Source organism: Carya illinoinensis, chromosome 5, assembly GCF_018687715.1.
Source record: "Carya illinoinensis cultivar Pawnee chromosome 5, C.illinoinensisPawnee_v1, whole genome shotgun sequence".
NCBI lineage: Eukaryota > Viridiplantae > Streptophyta > Magnoliopsida > Fagales > Juglandaceae > Carya > Carya illinoinensis.
Window position 1 is genome coordinate 538231 of NC_056756.1, and position 19562 is coordinate 557792.

Below are 19562 nucleotides of genomic sequence, written 5' to 3' on the forward strand. Positions count from 1 at the left end.
TATCCAACATGGAAATAAACACAAGAAAATCCCTAGAAGAAAACTCTAAGGAACCCATAAATGAAATCAGAAAAAACCCCAAAAAAACTATGTCACCCCACTCCGGCCACCACCCATGAGAATCTCCACCCTTAGCTATACTCGGACTCCACTCCAGAAGATCCCTTATCCCCTCATACACCTCAGCATGAATCCCAAAAAAACTACTATGTTTTCCTTAGATAAAACAAAATATCTTAAACCCCACGAGATTACACCCAAACCTATGAGCATTCCAACATTTTTGATGGCAAAACACCCGAACCCCGCCTAGACCAGAGACCCTCTGTGTTCCACCATGTCCAACTACACAGTTTAGTTATGGTGGTCAACTCAAAAAAAACCTTCGGACCACACCATTCCATGGCCAAAAAAAGAAGTCGAGGCCCTCCTCCTCCATCGTGCAATCACCACCCTGCGAACCGCGAGATTTATTATAGAGGATGACTTCGGGCTGCTTGATCGGGAGGTGGAGCTTTCAACCACCATACCACTGCTAAACCAATGCTTTATTTGTAAACGGAAACTAGAGCAAAAAACAAAAAGAGAGGTGGAGGGAGCTTCCCCTCATATGGAATTGTATGCCTTGTTTTCTAGAGAGATGATGGAGCTTCTCTCACTAACTTCTTAAACCTCTAATAAGTTTTTTGTTAGGTTCAAATTAGTATAAAGTTTTTGAATCAAATATATCTTAAAACCACATAGTATGATTATTGAGTTGATGATTAACCTAACCTATAGATTTAAATCAAATATACAATAAAAACATAGGTTTATAAAACCAAAAATCGAAGAGCTAAACATTGATAATGACAGATACAATGATAAGAACATCGATATAAACAAATAGAAAATATGACCAACGAGAGAACCATGGAATAACAATAATGCAAAATGATGCTTCGAGGTATGCACAAAGACGTAATAAAGTTACATTATGAATGGTTTAATAGAGGAATTGACTATCGAAGAATATGAATAGTGAAATGGTCATATTAGGAAAATATGTTGTTTTAAATATTTAAAAAATAAATTAAAACAATGTATAGGCAGAAATTTGGATGAAATCGGGTTTTTGAAACCCAAAAATCTTGATTCAAGGCTATACCTAGATTTTATTTTGTTACAATAGCCTACATGTTATTAAGCTTTTTTTGAGAAAAAAATAATGTTGAAAATCATACATTTTTGTTTTAGTCCAAAAGCCTATAATTTATTATAATCTTATAATGAAAAAATATTGGTGAAAAGCTTATATATATAAAACATATATTTTATTAAACTTTTTTCAAGGAGTTATGTTGAAAACCATAATAGTAATATTAAATATTGTCTATAATAATAAACATATATTAAAATAAGAAACTAAATTTTATATAAAAAATAAATAAATTAGAAACAACTAATTACCTTTTTAATTAAAGGCATGTAAAACAAAACAAAAAACTATTTTGCTTTTTTTTTTTCTTCTTCTTTTACTCAAGGCTAAAGATTATATATATATATATATATAAACCTGAAACTTGAGTTCCATATCCAGCCCAAATCGGATAGGTCCTGGTTTTGTAGTTAGGATTTTAAATTTGGGCCAGAAATCGTAACTGGAACATCTATGTTCTAGATCGAATTGAGAAAAAATCCAGCTCAGATGAACAATCTTATAAAATAATATCACTCTTCTGGGTGAGATTTTGATAAAACATTTATTCTTTTATTTATTCTTTTTATTGTTTTAGGTATAGTTTGAATAGCAAAATTATCCTAACTTGTCTCATCTTATTTTATTTTAATATCTAAACATTACAAATACAAACATTTATTAATTTCAAATCTCCATATTTTTCATCAAAATTTTATATAATTATTACATGATCATTATAACTTTACACAAAATGCAAAAGACAATAATAATTTTTTTAATTTCAAAACAAAAAAGTTTATTAAAAAAGTATATTTAAACAACTTTTTAACTTAATAATATTCTTATTCAATTATTTATCTATCATTTTTTAAATCTAATAAAATATTTTAAATTAAACTATTTAACTACTATTACAAATATACTAAAATATTTTAAATATCCAAATAATCCCTTTCTCTTGAGTCCTTGACCATAAAAAAATGAAAAGAAGGTAGTCTTGATAACCATTATAAGCATAAAGATTTTGGTGGTGTTCTCACCCTTCTGGCGAGTAAAAGGCGAGAAGGAGACAAATCAGTGGGTCTAGGAGGAAACAAAAATGGTAACGAAAAGTTATACCCATTATCTTTACGTCATATACTATACATAATTTTTTAATTTTTAATTTTTAATTCTTTTATCAAATATATATAGACAATAAATAAAATAATTCAATTAATTTATAAAAAAAAAAGGTATAGTATATAATGAATAGAGATAATGAGTATCAAAACTCAATAATAAAAGATGCAATAAAATAAGGGAAATATTTTAGTTATGAAAAGACTATACAAAAATAAATTTATAAACTAATGTGGTTTGATGTAGTACGTTAGATTGTAAAATTATTTGTATTATAAAGTAGATATAATAGATCACATAAAACTACATCAATTTGTAGGTTTATTTTTATGTTATCTATTTGTATATGTAGTAGTTATTATAAAATAAAGAGCAATGTTATATTTACGTATTCACAGTATTATATATACTTAGCGGTTTTATTTTATTATTATATATATATTTTTTAAAATTACATTTAAAATTTATTGTAAGTATAATTAGTATTTGCATAAAATAAAATGGAATTAATAAAAAAGGAGTTTGAAATAAATAAATTAGGAAAGAAGAGCAAGGCTTAGTTTGGATAATGAAATGATTTCATTTCATCTCATCATTATAAATTTTTTAAATTATCACATAAAATATAATAAATAATTCAATTTTTTTAATTTTAAAATAATAATAATTTAAAAAATAATATTTTAATAATATTTTATTTAACTTTCAACTTTTATATAAGAGAAGATTTGGATAGTGAGTTAAAATGAAAGTTAAGAATTGAATAAAATATTATTTTTATTTTAAGATTTGAAAACATAAAATTATTTATTATATTCTAAAATAATAATAATTTAAAAAATAATATTTTAATAATATTTTATTCAATTTTCAACTTTTATCTAAGAGAAGATTTAGATAGTGAGCTAAGATGAAAGTTAAAAATTAAATAAAATATTATTTTTTAATATTATTTTTATTTTAAAAATTTAAAAATAAAATTATTTATTATATTTTATATAAAAATTTAAAAAATTATAATAATGATAAAATAAAATAAAAGTAACGGAAAGATTTGTTACATGCAAACAATACCCAAATGAGCAGACATAATACTTAAATTAAAATAAAAAAGTGAATATTTTAATAATTGAGTCTGAAAATGGGACAGCGGGTGTAGGTTGTAGGGGGTACAGGAGCCAGCACTGACTGGGTCGCTGTTCTATACTCCCAACTCCTTTTCTTATTTCTTCTTTTCTTTATAAATAAGCAGTGTAAAAAAGCCAGTCCGCGTCCGTTCATTGTAAGAGGGAGAACATATGTACACAGTAAAACCAAAAACGAGAGAGACAGAGAGAGAGAGTATGTGCGCGCGCGCGTGAGAAAGAGAACTGAAAAAGAGGCAAACAATTTACAAAGAGGGTCCGTGTGGTGTCGGCTTCAACCAAACACCCACCTTATCGATCCCTCGTTCATCTCCTTCGCCACACCTCTATTTCTCTGTCTGTAGCCCTTACCGATTTGCTTTCCATTATACTTTTGTACCAACCGGAGGAGAGATAAAAACTCTCAGGTAATACTCACTCTCTATATTGCTTTAGTCTTATATTTTCTTTATTAATCTGGCTATCCGCTTCGTTTCCTTCGGCGTGTCTCGTCTGCACTTGTACCTAGGTTTTCCTTTGTGTGTGTGCTGGAATCTGCGAGATCGGGGTTGGGGTTGCTGTTTGGTTGGGGGAGAAATATGGATTGAATCGACAGAAAATGGAAGTTGTTACTCAATTTGGTCTTTTTTTTGGGTGAAACTCGAGAGTCAGATCAAACGTCACTCTAAGCGGGAGTCGTTTTCTTTCTTGGATCCGTAATTGTGGCGGAATTTCGATACGCACTTAATTGCTGATTTTCCTTTTTTCCCTCGGCTTTCCACCAACCAGTCATGGCATTCAATTAGTCACTTATATATCTTATTTTATTCTTCTCTTTTTCTTGTGACGAAACTTTGTATGAAATCTGTTGGTTGAAAAGGTTATGGATCTTCTTACGGCAAGGATCTTTTTTTGCTTGCCGGAATGTCCGCCGAGTAAGGTTCGGTGCATATTTGGCTGAAGATCGAGTGCTATTTTTCCTTGCGAAAACGAATTTGAAAGTTGAAAAGCCAACCTCTTTTGTGCTTTCATTTTGGTGCTCTATTTTGAGAGACGCGGCAGAGCTGGACTGGCAGAGAGAGTTGACTAATTAGGATTTAATACAATGACTCCGACACAACTAATAATGAGGCTGATAATAAATGCGTGATGATCAATGGGTTTGGTTTACTCGGTTAGAAAATTAATTCGTGCTGTCATTATTTTCTGGTTTGCAACAATCTTTGAACACAGGGTTTTATATATATAGTGCTCAGCTGAAGATTTGTGTGGGTTTCTAATGGCATTTGCGGTGAATCATTCCTCTGGCAGCCCCCGTGCAGGTTTGAGTTATTTGTTCTTTTACATGGTGGCTATTGTACATGATTTGTTGTAAATTTTTTTTTTTTTTTTGATAAGTATGTTGTTGTTGTAAAATTATAACTACTTATAAAAAAAAAAAAATTATAACTAGGAGGAACTGTTGACTAGCTTAATATGATATTTCCAGATTCCTTTTATGCTATTAACTAACTTGCATTTGCAAAATGATGCTTTCTTATAATACATATGACAGTTATTCCCCCACCCCTGTCTCTCTGAAATAATATTTTGAATAGAATCTGTTATATTTACCATTTTCTATTGGGGTGTAACGACTAAATATATCAGCAACTAAAACAGGATTGTGAGGTTTTTGGTTGATCGTTGTTTGTGTTTCCTAACTGTTGATTTTAATTTTTTTTTGTTTAATTTTTTTATGTGGAATAATTAAATGGAAATACTTTCTACAGAAAAAAAAAAACACAAGGTTTACTATGAGATTTTTTCCAATTATTTAATGGGATAAGAGAAGTTACGTGATGAATCTCTTTATACAAGTGAATGGAAAATGTTTAGAACGTACAAGTTATATTTTGCAATTGTACTTCCCAGGCAGAATGTTTCACGTGTAGACCACTTTTTACACACGAATAAATCCAACCTAAATTACAGCTCAGAAACAAATTTGTGTCAGCGAACCATCAGAAGTTTTCGACTCATCTTTACATTTGGTACAAATGGTCAGCATGTGGGCCAGGACATGTGAATCTTAACAAATATATCATGTGGAGTAGATGTGATAGGTTATAGATTTTAAAAATCAACCTAATTGCGCTCATGTAGGAAGATGAATATGAACTTTACATCCAAGACATTGTAAAAAATTTGACATGTTTAGAGATTAACGAACACTTTGGAATGATAATCATATTACTATTTGCAATAAATTGTTCATCGGTGGACATAATCTCCAATATGCAATAAATTGGCTTTAAAAATGATCTCTAATATGCTCATTGGTGGAGCTTAATGTGGGAGTTGATTAGAATTTTATGTGGTTTGAGTTGGGTTGGATGGACCGAGACCTTTAAGTATTATCTGATAACTTCATGTGATGGAAATCATGTACACATACAAATCATGGTAACATGCAGTTTGCATTGTATTTTCCACATTATTGTCGTATTATACTGTAAATTTTTCATGCTTATCTCTCTACTTTGCAAGCGTTCTTGGATTGGGATAACAATTTTTAAAGCACGTGTCTTTGGTTATTTCTAGTGATTCCAAATGATGCTTTATACAAGGAATTATGGCATGCTTGTGCTGGCCCCCTTGTCACACTTCCTTGGGAAGGGGAGCGGGTTTATTACTTTCCTCAAGGTCATATGGAACAGGTATTTTGAAGTTCAGCATTTGGTCATATTGTTGATATGAGGGAACATTCGATTGCTGTTTTGGATTACGGTGTTATAGGGATGAAACTGTGTCAAGGGCCAATATAAGCTCAATTTTAGGTTGTTTAGATCCTGGTCAATTGTTTTCTTCATGCATATATGGTAAAAAAAAATTATTCGACAAATTTTACTAAAATTTAATTTCATTATAACATCTGCATGATGTGGTGACTGGTCTTTGGAGCATCTCATTGTCAGTTTTCAGTACTTTATTATGCACAGAATTTATTCATTCATTTTTTGTCTGTTGGTGCTTTCATTTCTTGATTCATAAAATTAATTTGAAGGCATGGGTTCCTACTCTTTCAATTATTTCACAAGCCAATATCTGTTACTTTGGCTTTTTTTCTGAAAAATATTTTGTCCTTTTGTTTCTATCTCCCTTCATAACATGTATCTTCCTCTTTTACAGCTTGAAGCTTCTATGCATCAAGGTTCAGAGCAGCATATGCCTTCATTCAACCTCCCATCTAAAATTCTCTGTAAAGTTGTCAATGTCCAGCTTCGGGTGAGCATGCCATTATTTTCATTATCCTCACTCAAATTGATCTTACTTCTGCTTGTTTTTCATGCATTTGGGAAATTGGAATTTTCCTATGATTGTTATTAGTACCTTTACCTTGAGTGTAGGCTGAGCCCGAGACAGACGAGGTCTATGCACAGATCACTTTGTTACCTGAGGCAGATGTGAGGTTTCTCCAACTCTTTTATTTTTTATTTTATAATCCATTCAATTTTCGTCCCTTGGGCTTTTTTGTTATGCTGGCATCATCTTTCTTTATCCCTCTGCATCAGCAAAGTGAGATTACAAGCCCAGATCCTCCGCTCCCAGATCCTCCTAGGTGCACTGTCCATTCGTTTTGCAAGACACTTACTGCTTCTGACACGAGCACTCATGGGGGATTTTCAGTTCTTCGGAGGCATGCGGATGATTGTCTGCCACCATTGGTTAGCTTCAAAATTTTAAATTATCATTCAAGTCTAAATGAGATACTTGATGGTCCCCAACGACCTTTATCCAGTTATGTTCCTTGTGCCTAATTTTCAATGTTGTCTGTTCAGGATATGACCCAGCAGCCACCATGGCAGGAATTAGTTGCAACTGATTTGCATGGAAATGAATGGCATTTTCGGCACATTTTCCGAGGTTTACAATATTCGCAATTTTTTACATTGATTGCCCTTAGTGATAGCTGCAGATTGTGCACTAACTGCTTAGAATGGAATATTGTAGTCTCTTTATGCTTCAAGGCTTGTTTGTTTAATTCTTTATTGTTTGAGTTGTCTTGGTAGTTTTTTCTACATAGCAAAGCATTTTTCTTTTACTTTGGTGTTATTGCATGCAATTTCCTGGAATGTTAATTTTTTTTAATGTGTAGTCAAAGATTTTATTAAAACTTTAACATGTAGCCCAAGTATATAGGTAATGCAAGAGGAACACCTAACTATTAATAGAATTACCTGGAATATTACTGGAAATTCAACCTTGAAATATACTTTTTATTGCTCAAGTTTTTTCTTTTAAGATCTTTCTGAAAATCTCATCATTTATTGAGATTTGTTTTTATTTTTATGGGCAATAGTTAAGATTTTAATGGGCTAAGCCTCCATGATTTCATTGTATCTGTTTCTGTTTCTAATATTTAACTAGGTGCTTTATCTTGTTTACGTCTTGTGTACTTGGGCTAGGCCTACTAAAGTTTTTGTTTACCTTTTTTTTAATGACTTTTTTTTTTCCGGTATTGTGAAAGTGGTGGGACCATTCAAAATTGTTTGGAAAGAATTTTTTTTTGTGATTTTTGGGTTTTTATTTTATTTTTTATGGAAACTTGGGGCTTGTTTAGGAAGTGAGATGAGATGAGAATTCTGTGAATAATAGTAAAATGGTTTGTGAATAGTAGTGAAATTATTTGAGTTAAGATTTTTTTTAATAAGTAGTTAAGATGTTTATTGGATTTTGGGAAAGGAGAGAAAAAGTTGAATAATTCTAAGTTAAAATATTATTTGAATATAATTTTTTAATATATTTTTATTTTGAAAGTTGAAAAATTTGTATTGTTTTTCTATTTTGTTTGAAATTTTGGGAAAGTTGTAATGATTAGATATATATTTTTTTAATATAAGTAAACGATTGTATTAATAATAATAGGCTTAGCCCAAGTACACAAGAAGGTATACACGAGTTAGCGCCTATCTAGAAAGAAGAAAAAGAAACAAGAAAGTCATCAATGTCCAGGCTATTAAAATCTATAGCTATGGCCCATAAGAATAACGTTCTAAAAAAAAGTGATCTAAGTTCCTCTATAAAGCGTTCTTTATCTTCAAACGTCCGATCATTACGCTTCTTCCATAGGTACCACAAGATGCAAATAGGCACCAGTTTCCACACAGCTGTGATTTGGGGGGCTCCTCTTAGATTTGTCTAGCTGGCCAAGAACTCAACCACTGTGGCAAGCATGACCGAAGCTAGCTCTAACCTGCAGAAAAAATCATCCCATAGCTCTCTAGCAACCTCACAATGCAGTAGAAGATGATCCATAGTCTCACCACGTTTCTTATACATGCAGCACTAGTCTACTATGATCACCTCCCATTTCCTTAAGGGTTGGTTTGGTTACACAAAATTAAGCACTAGTCTACTATGATCACCTCCTGTTTCTTTAAGGGCTGGTTTGGTTACACAAAATCAAACTATTTCATCTCATCTCTTATAATTATTACAATTTTTTCAAATTCCACACAAAATATAATAAATGATTTAACTTTTTCAAATCTAAAAGCAAAATTAATATTAAAAAATTATATTATAACAATATTTAATATTTTATTCAAGTTTCAACAAAACATCTCATCTCATCTCATCTGAACTGTGTAACCGAATGAGGCCTAAGTTGTCCATCATCAAAATCTTACCCAAGGAAGCTAACCAAACAAAAAATGCCACTTTAGGAGGTGCTCTATTTTTCCAAATCTTCCAGGGAAATTGGTTGTCTTGCGATTGTGTGAGAGACTTATAAAAAGAACAAACCGAGGACATGCCTTTATTTGTTGGTATCCACCACAACCTATCAACTCGTTGAATGTTCGGTCTCATGGAGTATAGAAAACGAAAATAATCCTCAAAGCTACCAATTTCCCAATTTTGGGCAGCCCTGCTAAAGTTAACATTTCATTGGACTCGATCCCCAGATAGCACCATAACATCAACCACTTAATCTTCTTTTTCACAAGCAATCCTGAAAATTGAAGGGAATGAATCCTTAAGGGTGTTATTCCCACACCATGGGGCACTCCAGAGTTCCATTCTAGAACCATCTCCCAACATAAGTCTAGTGTGATGAGAAAAAACGCCCCACTCTCACCTAATATGCTTCCAAACTGCCACTCCATAAGCCCCACTCACCTCTCTAGTGCTCTAACCCCCCCACTTGCCTCTGTATTTAAGGTCTATCACCGAATTCCATAGGGTTTTCGGTTTCATAGTGTATCTCCACAACAATTTTTCAAGTAAAGTCCTATTAAAGATTTTCAAATTTCTAATTCCCAACCCACCAGAAGAAATTGGAGAGTATACGTTCTCCCACTTGCCCAGGTGGAATTTGAATTCATCCTCCAAGTCACGATGCAATTTTTCAATTTGAGTCGCCACACTTACTGGAATGGGGAATAGAGATAGAAAATACGTTGGTAAATTGGACATAGTGCTTTTGATTAAGGTGATCTGACCACCTTTCGGAGAAGTACAATTTCTTCCAACCTGCTAATCTACGTTCAATCTTTTCAATCACTATATCCCAGATTGATTTAGCCGGTGATGCTGCCCCCAATGGAAGACCAAGATAATTCATGGGAAAAGAGGAAACCTTACATCTAAGAATGTTAGCCAACTGTCGGATATTGCTAACATTACCAATTGGCACCAACTCTGATTTGTCGAAGTTCATTTTCAAACCAAATATTGCTTCAAAACAAAGTAAGAGGGCCCTCAATGCCAACATCTGGTTTTGTTCTGCCTCACAAAAAATCAATTATCATCTGCAAACAATAGGTGAGAAATGTTGAGAGTATCCCTAGTGGGGTCCCCAACCACGAAACCAGTCACAAAACCATTGTTAACCAAGGTCAAGATCATTCCGCTAAGCGTCTCCATAACTATGACAAATAAAAGTGGAGACAAATGATCCCCTTGAACTGTCGAAGAACCCAATTGGGTTGCCATTTACTAACACCGAAAACTTCACCATTGAGATACACCATTTAATCCATGAACACCATGTCTCCCCAAAACCACATCGCCCAAGCAAGTAAATTAAGAAGTCTCAATTCACATTATCATAAGCTTTTTTCATATCCAATTTACGTAAGATCCCCATATTGCCGAGTTTTATTCGACTATCAAGGCATTCATTGGCAACGAGAATTGAATCCAAAATTTGCCTACGCTTTTGTATTCGAAATAATCTTTCCCAACATCTCCCCTAGACGATTTGCAAGCACCTTGGATATGATTTTATACACCCCACTTACAAGACTAATAGGTCGATAATCTTTCACTTCTGTTGCCCCAAACTTCTTTGGAATAAGTGTAATAAAAGTGGCATTTAGGCTTTTTTCAAATTCTCTAACTGAAAAAAATTCCTGAAACACCTTCATTAAAACCTCCTTCACCACATCCCAACATGTTTGGAAGTTCCATTGAGAAACTATAAGGACCAGGTGCTTTATCTTTAACCATTTTTCTCACTACCCCATGAACCTCCACCTCCTCAAAGGGTCTCTCCAACCACGGAACACTTTGTGACTCAATGGATTCAAAGGCTAGTATATGTCCGGTTACTTGGGATTTTGTCTATTTCATGAGCGATAAAATTTTTGTTTATTGATAAAATAAAAGAATATAAGAAGGGGAAGCAACGGACCATTTATTGTTGCATTGTGAGGTGGCCATGTCCTTGTGGGATGATATCTTCAATCAGACCAAAGTGGCATGGGTTATGCCTAGAAAGGTAGCAAAGTGGTTTGGTGTTGGAAGGGTCTTTAGGGTTTGAAAAATTATTTCTCATTGTATTGTGTGGGCCTTTCGATGGAGAGGAATGGTAGGTCTTTTGAAGACCATGAGTGTTCTTTGGATGAGCTGAAAAGATTCTTCTTTAATACTCTTTTTTATTGGGCTTTGGTTATTGATTTTGCTTGTATCCATTTCTAGTCCCTAGATGATGCTAGGTGTATTTCGTGTATAGTTCCTGTGTACTTGGGCTATGTCTCTTTCCTTTTGATAAAATGTTATCCTTACTCATCTTGTGGAGCAGTTCAGGGTACCTGCATTGGGAATTTAATTGGTGAACTTTATATCTCAGGTGGTCTTACATTAGAATAAGTCTGAGTCCGTGTGATACCCCATACCGGGTGGTGAGTATAGGTGGTGTATGAGATCCCACATTACTTTAGAGAGAGAAGTTCTTACCCTTTTTAATATTTCCAACGGGTTCCAATTGTACAATTGACAAGTTAAAGATGCTTGTGAAACATTTCAAGGTACCTGCAGTTTCCACCTTCTTTTGGGCACTTCCTTTTTTTTGGGGTGGGGATGGGGAGAGGGGGTTTGATCTATACCTTGTCGATGGTACTCTGTGGTTGCTTAGTAAAGAGGTTAATAGAGTATAGGTCTTGGTGGAGATTGGGAATCTCATTGGTGAACTTTTTATTCTAGGTTGTCTTTCATTAGAATATGTCCGTGTGATATCCCATATTGAGTGGTGAGTATAGGTGGTGTATGAGATCCCATATTGTTTGGGAGAGATAAGTTTTTACTCTTTTTAATGTTTCCAATGGGTTCCAATTGTACAATTGACTAGTCTATATGGCCCAATTGTGGCTTGGGCCTCCCTTTGCAGCATTACAAATGAAAATGTTTCATTACAAATGAAAAGGGAAGTTTCATTTATAATGTTCCAAAGGGAGGCCCAAGCCACATATGCGCCATATTCCAAATGGGCCATATCTCATTCGAGTCCATTGGAAACATTATAAAGAGTAACATGGGATCCCATACACCCACCTATACTCACCATTCAGTATGTGGGTATCACAGTCCAAGTTAGTCATTTATTATGTGGTTTGTTGGATGTAATGTTTCGAGTCTTCAACTTGGTCTCTCTCTCTCTCTCTCACACACACAGCTTTGTGGCATTTATTTTTCTTTCTCGCATGATTTCTTTCACAGGGTTTTGGGATGAAAATGTTTTGTATAGGAGTTCTGCTTTCACTCTGGCACATTTATTTCACATCCTTCTCATGTTGATATTGAGATGACGATTCCTTTAAATTTTGCTGTCTTAATTACTTACAATATATATATATATATTGCTGTCTGAATTTTGTGGGTTGGATTTTTGAGTCCCCAGTACCATGGAGCTTCCCTATTATGAGGATAATGATAGAAAAACATTGATTGTAGGGCAACCAAGGCGCCACTTGCTGACAACTGGATGGAGTGTCTTTGTTAGTTCAAAAAAACTAGTAGCTGGTGATGCATTTATATTCCTGAGGTGAGTTATGTTCTACTTGAAAATGGTAATTTTGTCACTCTTGTTATTTTGTTCTTGTCAATGATCGTGCCAATTTTTATCAATTCCCAGGGGTGAAAATGCCGAGCTGCGTGTTGGAGTAAGAAGACTTATGAGACAGCTAAGAAATATGCCATCTTCTGTTATATCTAGTCACAGCATGCATCTTGGGGTTCTAGCAACTGCATCTCATGCAATTGCAACTAAAACGCTCTTTTCTGTCTTCTACAAGCCAAGGTTTATGTCATCTCTTTAATTTGAAATGACTCTTATTGTGCGTTTCATATATCTTCAGGCTTTCTCATTGACAAAAAAAAAAAAAATCTTGAGGTTTTCTCATGAGTATCTTTCAAGAATATAGTGAGAAAACTGTGTTTGTGATCTACACACGTAAAAAAACCATGTAAGAATGTATATGTATCTATAAATTATATAGGCATATATACCTCTTGTATACCATCTTGTGTACTTGGGCTATGCCTATTCTTATTAATACAATCGTTTACTTATTAAAAAAAAGAATTAATCTCCTTTTTCATGAAACTGGTGCTGTTCAATGTTAATTGTTATAGTGGACCTTAAAATAAAATGGAGAAGTAAAGGTTTTTGTTAGTTGTTTTTAGCCTTAGAAAGTCAGTAGATAATTATCAGTGCGTGCTTCACTTTTTTCCCTGATTTCCTTTTGAAATTTGAGATGAAGTTGATAGGCCAACATTTTAAAGATTTTGGAACTGTTTCTTTTTGCCTTAAGAAGCAAATAATTCTTTTAAATGCCCATGGTATTGTTACTTATCAAAACAAATGTACATGGTATTGTGCTTCTCATTGTTAAGAAAATTAAGTTTACTGAACTAGTGTTTTTTTTGTTTTTTTTTTTGTCAGAACAAGCCGATCCGAGTTCATTGTAAGTCTCAATAAGTACCTTGAAGCCCGGAGCCACAAGCTATCAGTGGGGATGAGGTTTAGGATGAGATTTGAGGGTGAGGAAGTTCCTGAAAGAAGGTATATTGTTTTCCTAGTTTAATTTCGTGTTCCTTTTGGAGGTGTATGATGCATCACCTTTCTGTATCAAATTACAGGTTCAGTGGCACAATTGTTGGCATTGAAGATAATAATTCATCTGGATGGGCTGATTCTGAGTGGCGATCATTAAAGGTGATTTTTTTTTCCTTGCAATACTCACTATCTTGGGTTGGTCCAAGAATGTGTTTAAAGCATCTGAAGTCGTGGGCATCCCATGGAAGTAATTGATTAAACACCTGAAATCAGATTCCTTTCTTCCACACTTAACTACAAGAAGATTTCCTACTTCCTGAGATGATGTCTTCAATTTGATTATTTTCCATCTCAATTTGAGTGTTGATTATCTGAAGGACTGATTGGGTGCATTTGTAAATTTTTATACCATTTTTAATTCTCATACTTAAAAAAAAATATCTAATTGCAAATGGTATCATATTTCAGGTTCAGTGGGATGAACCCTCATCGATTTTGCGTCCTGAGAGAGTTTCTCCATGGGAATTGGAACCACTTGTAGCAAATGCTCCTCCAAGCTCCCAATCCTCACAAAGGAACAAGCGAACACGGCCACCTGTTTTACCTTCACCAACACCAGATATATCTGCAATTGGTAGGACAGTTTTCACTTTTCCATATAGAAATTCTAAATGTCAATGCTGCTTGTTGATTTTGATTAAAGTTCCTTGATTTTGTGAATCAGGTTTGTGGAAATCCCCGCTCGAATCTCCTGCTTTCTCATATTGTGAGTCACAACGTGGGCGAGACTTTTATCCATCACCTAATTTCAACTCTGCTACTAAAGGAAACTCTTTCAGCTTCAGTGGTAACAATTCTGTGGCTGCAGTTTCTAGCAACTCAGTATATTGGTCTAATGGAGTGGAAGCCGTAACAGAGTCCTTTTCACCCGTGGTTAACAAAGAATCAGGTGAAAAGAGACAGGGAACTGGGAATGGCTGCAGGCTCTTTGGGATTCAGCTTCTGGACAATTGTAACATGGAAGACACTTTGCCAGTCGCTACAATGTCCAGAACAGCGGGGGATGAACCATATTTAGATGCTGAATCGGACCAGCACTCTGAACCAAATCGATCTGATGTTCCTTCAGTTAGTTGTGATGCTGAGAAATCATGCTTGAGATCGCCTCAGGAGTCACAAAGCAGGCAAATTCGGAGCTGCACAAAGGTAGTTTCGTGTGCTTTTTATAATCTTTTATTCTGTTAATAAATTTTATCAGTTGAACAAGATTTGCTACAGCTTTTTGGTTTTACAGATTCTCTCTCTCTCTCTCTCTCTCTCTCTCTCTATTAAGGTTTGATTGTGGGATAGTTTCCTAAATGCCGAATGCTATGAGTGAGTTTTGTATTTTTCAATAAATAATGCAATCTTATTAATAGCACAGAAGCATTCAATGCTAGTATACAAAGGATACACCAAACTAGCAACAAAAAGAAGAGAAAATATTTGACATCTAAAAAGCTAGTGAGTTTAGATTTGGTCGAACAACCTGTGAGATCCCCACTGGTGAAAATTGCAGTACCTTGGCTTCAATGCGAAGCCATTCTGACAAGTCTAACATTGCAATGAAAAGCAAAAGTTTGTGACAAGATATTGAGCTATTTCATCAGAAAAACATGCTATGCTATGCAATGAGTGAGTGGGGAGAGAGTGACAGACTAGTTGGGGCTTTTACATAAACCTCTCTTATGTTTCATGTGAGAAGACTAGTTGTTTTAGAGTTTTGACCAACTCTTTTTCTTATTATCCTTTCTTTCTCTCTCTGCATTTGTGATATGAATTGTCCTCTAGACATTTTTTAATTTAAAAAACAGATATTTTCATCTGAATTGGAGATTTGAGTCATTTGAATGCAAATACACTTTGTGTTGTTCATACGGGCCTGCTGGTACTAGTTGGGAATATCTGATATATTTGTCCTTTTCCAGGTTCACATGCAAGGGATTGCTGTTGGGAGGGCTGTTGATTTGACACGATTTGACCAATATGAGGATCTGCTCAGGAAACTTGAGGAGATGTTTGACATTAAAGGTGAACTTTGTGGATCTACACAGAAATGGCAGGTTGTGTATACTGATGATGAAGATGACATGATGATGGTTGGGGATGACCCATGGCAGTAAGTTCCTTTGACTCATTCTCAGAATTTTCATCATCTTGGTTCTCTCAGTTTCTCTCTCGGCTCCCGGCAAACATATGCCTATATTTTTTTGTCTTTCAACATGTTTGAACTTCAACTGAGCATTTAGCTCATGTTCTAAGTGCTTTTGCTCTGTCTTCAGAAGAAATGATCAAAGTTTTGAAGATAACATAATTCAAGAAGGTTTTATTTTTTTAATTACTCTACCATTGGATGGCAGCCCACCTGTGTTTTTCTAGCTTTAGCTTCCAGGATTTTTTTTGTTCCTCTCTCATTAGGTGTTTTTGAAGTATATACCGTGCATACTTCAATAATGCTTTTGTTGCTTTTTTCTTGATCATTAATAAAAACTAATCTTACCTCGCAAAAAAGTTATAACTGTACAAAAGCAAGAGAAACTCAAGCAGATTTATATGTCCAACTCTTTATTCGGTATACCTTAAGGGTTTCAACTTGGTATGTTGAGGTTGACGATTGAGGCAAAAAATGCTGCCAGGATTATAGATCGAGTTACTTGTTACCAGTCGGCTAAATTTGCTCTTTGATAGCAGATTTATTTTGGGGTGATATCAGTGGTCTGTTTCAGTAGTTACATGTCTGTTCCAATGTTTGATCTCTGTTGAATTCTACTAGATTTGAATGGCATCAAGTGCGTGTTGTCATCATATTTGCCAAGGTCCAATTTGCTACCATATTATTTTGCCACATGCTTTGTTTTTGTGGAGATTGTTGTATGATGGGACTGATGTGCATCAATTTGCTTGTAACAATGAGGCAAAAACAAATGGAAAATGTCTGTAAATAATGAGTGGATTTTTGAAGTCTAAAAAGGAGTTTCGAAGTCGGCTCATTCACGAGAACTTAATACTTATTTGCTGTTTCATGAAAACTCTATAGGCAATAGCATTTGCAGATAAAACTGTAATGATGACCCTTAACATATTGCAGATACTGTTATTAAACTCGATGAAATTTCTTTAAAAAAGTTAAAATCCAATTTCAAAGCTGTATGTCTAAAACCTGGTAATATTTTCCTTGATCTGTTTATTGCAGTGAGTTCTGCAGCATGGTGAGGAAAATTTTCATCTACACAACAGAAGAAGTCAAGAGGCTGTCGCCAAAGATAAAATTTCCAGTCCCCACAGAGGCCAAACCTGTCAAGCCGGATGTTGAAGTGGCTGTAAATACCGAGGACCAGTCATCAATTGTGGGACCTGGGTGCTGATATTCTCCCATGGCTGGTTTGGCTTGATACCTGCCTAGTTTAGCTGAACCATCAACCCCAAAAAAGAAACCTGAAAAGCAAGTTACAGGGGTAAAAGGACGCTCAACTGTTTTAAGATTTTGTGTATAGTTTTACACGGGTGATGTTCTTTAACAGCAAATTCCCAGTGGAATGGCCGATACAGTTTCTTCCCATGCTGCATCAAGACTAGAACATACCGTGATATGGAACGACGGTTCTTTTATTTGCACATGCCATCTGGAGGATGTAACTAGGTTTTTAAGGTTTGGGTGTTTTGGTTATTATTTTATAGTTCAGTAGTTTGCCAAAAAGAATCTCGTTAATGCTTTTGCTTGTTCAGACTTCGAAGAGGCGGCAAGTTTGTCAGGCCACGAATGAAAGGGATATGCTCTTCCATTACAATATATATATATATATATATATATTCTTGCCCCCACCCTCTCTCAAGTTTCTATTGGTATTGACACAGTACATCTATCTTATGTGTATATAAATACATACAGCCTTCTATCTCTTGCTTTTGTGTTTTCTTCATTTTTCCCTTGGAAGAGGCTTTAAATCTACTGCCAGGCAAGATTTCCCTCAATACTTGAGCTCTTTCCATTTCTATTTTGGTTAAATTCTTACGGATGTAAGATTGAATGTATGGTTGCTGCTTAAAAGGTGAAGAATGGCAGCGGCGGTATTAATCTATTTTGATTTGGTGGTGGGTCTTCTCCACGTACTTATATAGGCTTAGAGCCTAGGCTGAGTTCTTTATAGGGCATATATATGTATAGAATCTAATGGGATTGGGTTAAGAACTTAAGAAATGGACTGGGTTTCAAAGCAGCGTGGTGGCGTCATAACTATGGGAATAACGTTATAGAATTCGTCTTTCTTCTTGCTTGGGGCAAATGGTCTGAGATTAATACGCAGACACTCGGAACTAAAAGTAGATGCGCATAATTTGAGAGAGAGAGAGAGAAGAAAAAAAAAAAAAAAACATTTGAAAGAAAGGGAGCCGGGGACGCACCTTTCCTCATCTTGGGGAGTGGCGCAACAATTTTTCCAGAGTGGTAGGTGGGGTTCCTGGAGCTAGTGGGCTGGCAACGGTCACAAGATTTAAAATTTGAGAAACAAAAGCTTTTCAAAGATTCCTTTTAACGGTGCTCTTGGAAGAGCGTATATGCATTAGATTATACATGGACACAAAAAGCAAATCCGTGAGCCTAACTAAGAGAGGTTTTCTGCACTTGACTAACTTCATGAGGATGATGAAAGCTGTGAAGAAGCTTAAATTCTGGTCAAGAAAGAAGAGAAGAAAGAACCATGTCCATGAGCCCTATTACCCTCCCTCAACATGTCATTGTGGTCACTCATACTACTCAACTCAGCCATCTGCTCCACCCTTACCACCATGGCTTGACCTCGAGCAGACCTGTCACCCCATTCCATCACCTGTAATCCATGCCCTCCCAGATTTAACTTTTCCAAGTCAAAATCAACTATCTCAACAGGAGATTGTCTTCGAAACGACTTCAATTATGCATCCAGTAATGCCTGCTGCCACCACATCTTATCAGCAGTACATGGCTCCCAATCCTGTCTATGGCGTCCCTCTTGTGCAGACAACTAGAAGAGAGAGAAGGGCTGGATTTTTTGGGTGTGTTATAAACTTTGGCATCCATCTCATCCGCTGCTTCTGTCCGTGTGTTCGCATTCGAGAGGTTTAGTAAAAATATTGCAATGAGCCAATTATCATCTTGCTCAATTTGGGACCAACAAGGTGCAGTTCAAATATCTACTCTTTTAACACTAGAAGCTTTCATGTGTAGATGTCTTGCTCAAATATGTGTTCTCTTCCTTTCCAAATAAATTTATTTTGAAAATGTTGCAGTTTTCGATTATGTTAGATGTTGCTACCACTATTGAAAGAACTTGTAATCCTTGTTTATTGTATAATTTTAAATGTAACACGTGGATATTGATAATTTTACATACAAATTATGAATGGAAATTTATGGATTTTTTCTTTGGAAGCTCCCTCAACGTTAAATGATGGGATGTAAGATTTAAGCTCAAAAGGTGGACTATAAATTGCTTCGGAACTTGCTAATCACAAGCAAACCAAGCTTCTGAATGGAGAAAGGTGAAGAACTTACACCTAAACATCATAGTGTTGCTTCATTCATTCAGTAGAATAGGCAAATTGACATGGGTAGAACTTACTTCACAGTACTAATTATTCTACCTATATATATCGCGGACAGATTTACTACGTGCAACACACACGGCCAATTCAATCTTAGTTCAAAGAGACATTTTGTTCACAAGGCTTCATCACTAACTCGGAAAGCCTTGCGTTGGACAACAAATTTATTTGCAATGTTAAACATGTATATGGTCTC

The 19562-nt window shown here is 34.9% G+C and overlaps 2 protein-coding genes across 3 annotated transcripts; both read left to right on the plus strand.

Moving 5' to 3' along the window:
• Nucleotides 1-3567: 3567 nt before the first annotated feature.
• LOC122309914 (auxin response factor 1) lies at nucleotides 3568-17685 on the plus strand. 2 transcript variants are annotated; one of them, XM_043123691.1, is made up of 15 exons: nucleotides 3568-3854; nucleotides 4660-4748; nucleotides 6010-6125; nucleotides 6598-6693; nucleotides 6816-6872; nucleotides 6981-7133; nucleotides 7248-7332; nucleotides 12643-12733; nucleotides 12824-12988; nucleotides 13634-13753; nucleotides 13831-13906; nucleotides 14216-14381; nucleotides 14472-14953; nucleotides 15715-15905; nucleotides 16980-17685. In XM_043123691.1, the coding sequence occupies exons 2-15, from the start codon at nucleotides 4706-4708 to the stop codon at nucleotides 17149-17151; spliced, it is 2013 nt and encodes a 670-aa protein (XP_042979625.1). In that variant the 5' UTR covers nucleotides 3568-3854; nucleotides 4660-4705; the 3' UTR covers nucleotides 17152-17685. The 2 variants fall into 2 exon arrangements, with proteins under 2 accessions (XP_042979625.1, XP_042979624.1); XM_043123690.1 differs by having other exon boundaries at nucleotides 4676-4748.
• A 557-nt stretch (nucleotides 17686-18242) lies between these two features.
• LOC122309916 lies at nucleotides 18243-19145 on the plus strand. Its single transcript, XM_043123694.1, has one exon. The coding sequence runs from the start codon at nucleotides 18357-18359 to the stop codon at nucleotides 18885-18887; it is 531 nt and encodes a 176-aa protein (XP_042979628.1). The 5' UTR covers nucleotides 18243-18356; the 3' UTR covers nucleotides 18888-19145.
• The last annotated feature ends 417 nt before the right edge of the window (nucleotides 19146-19562 follow it).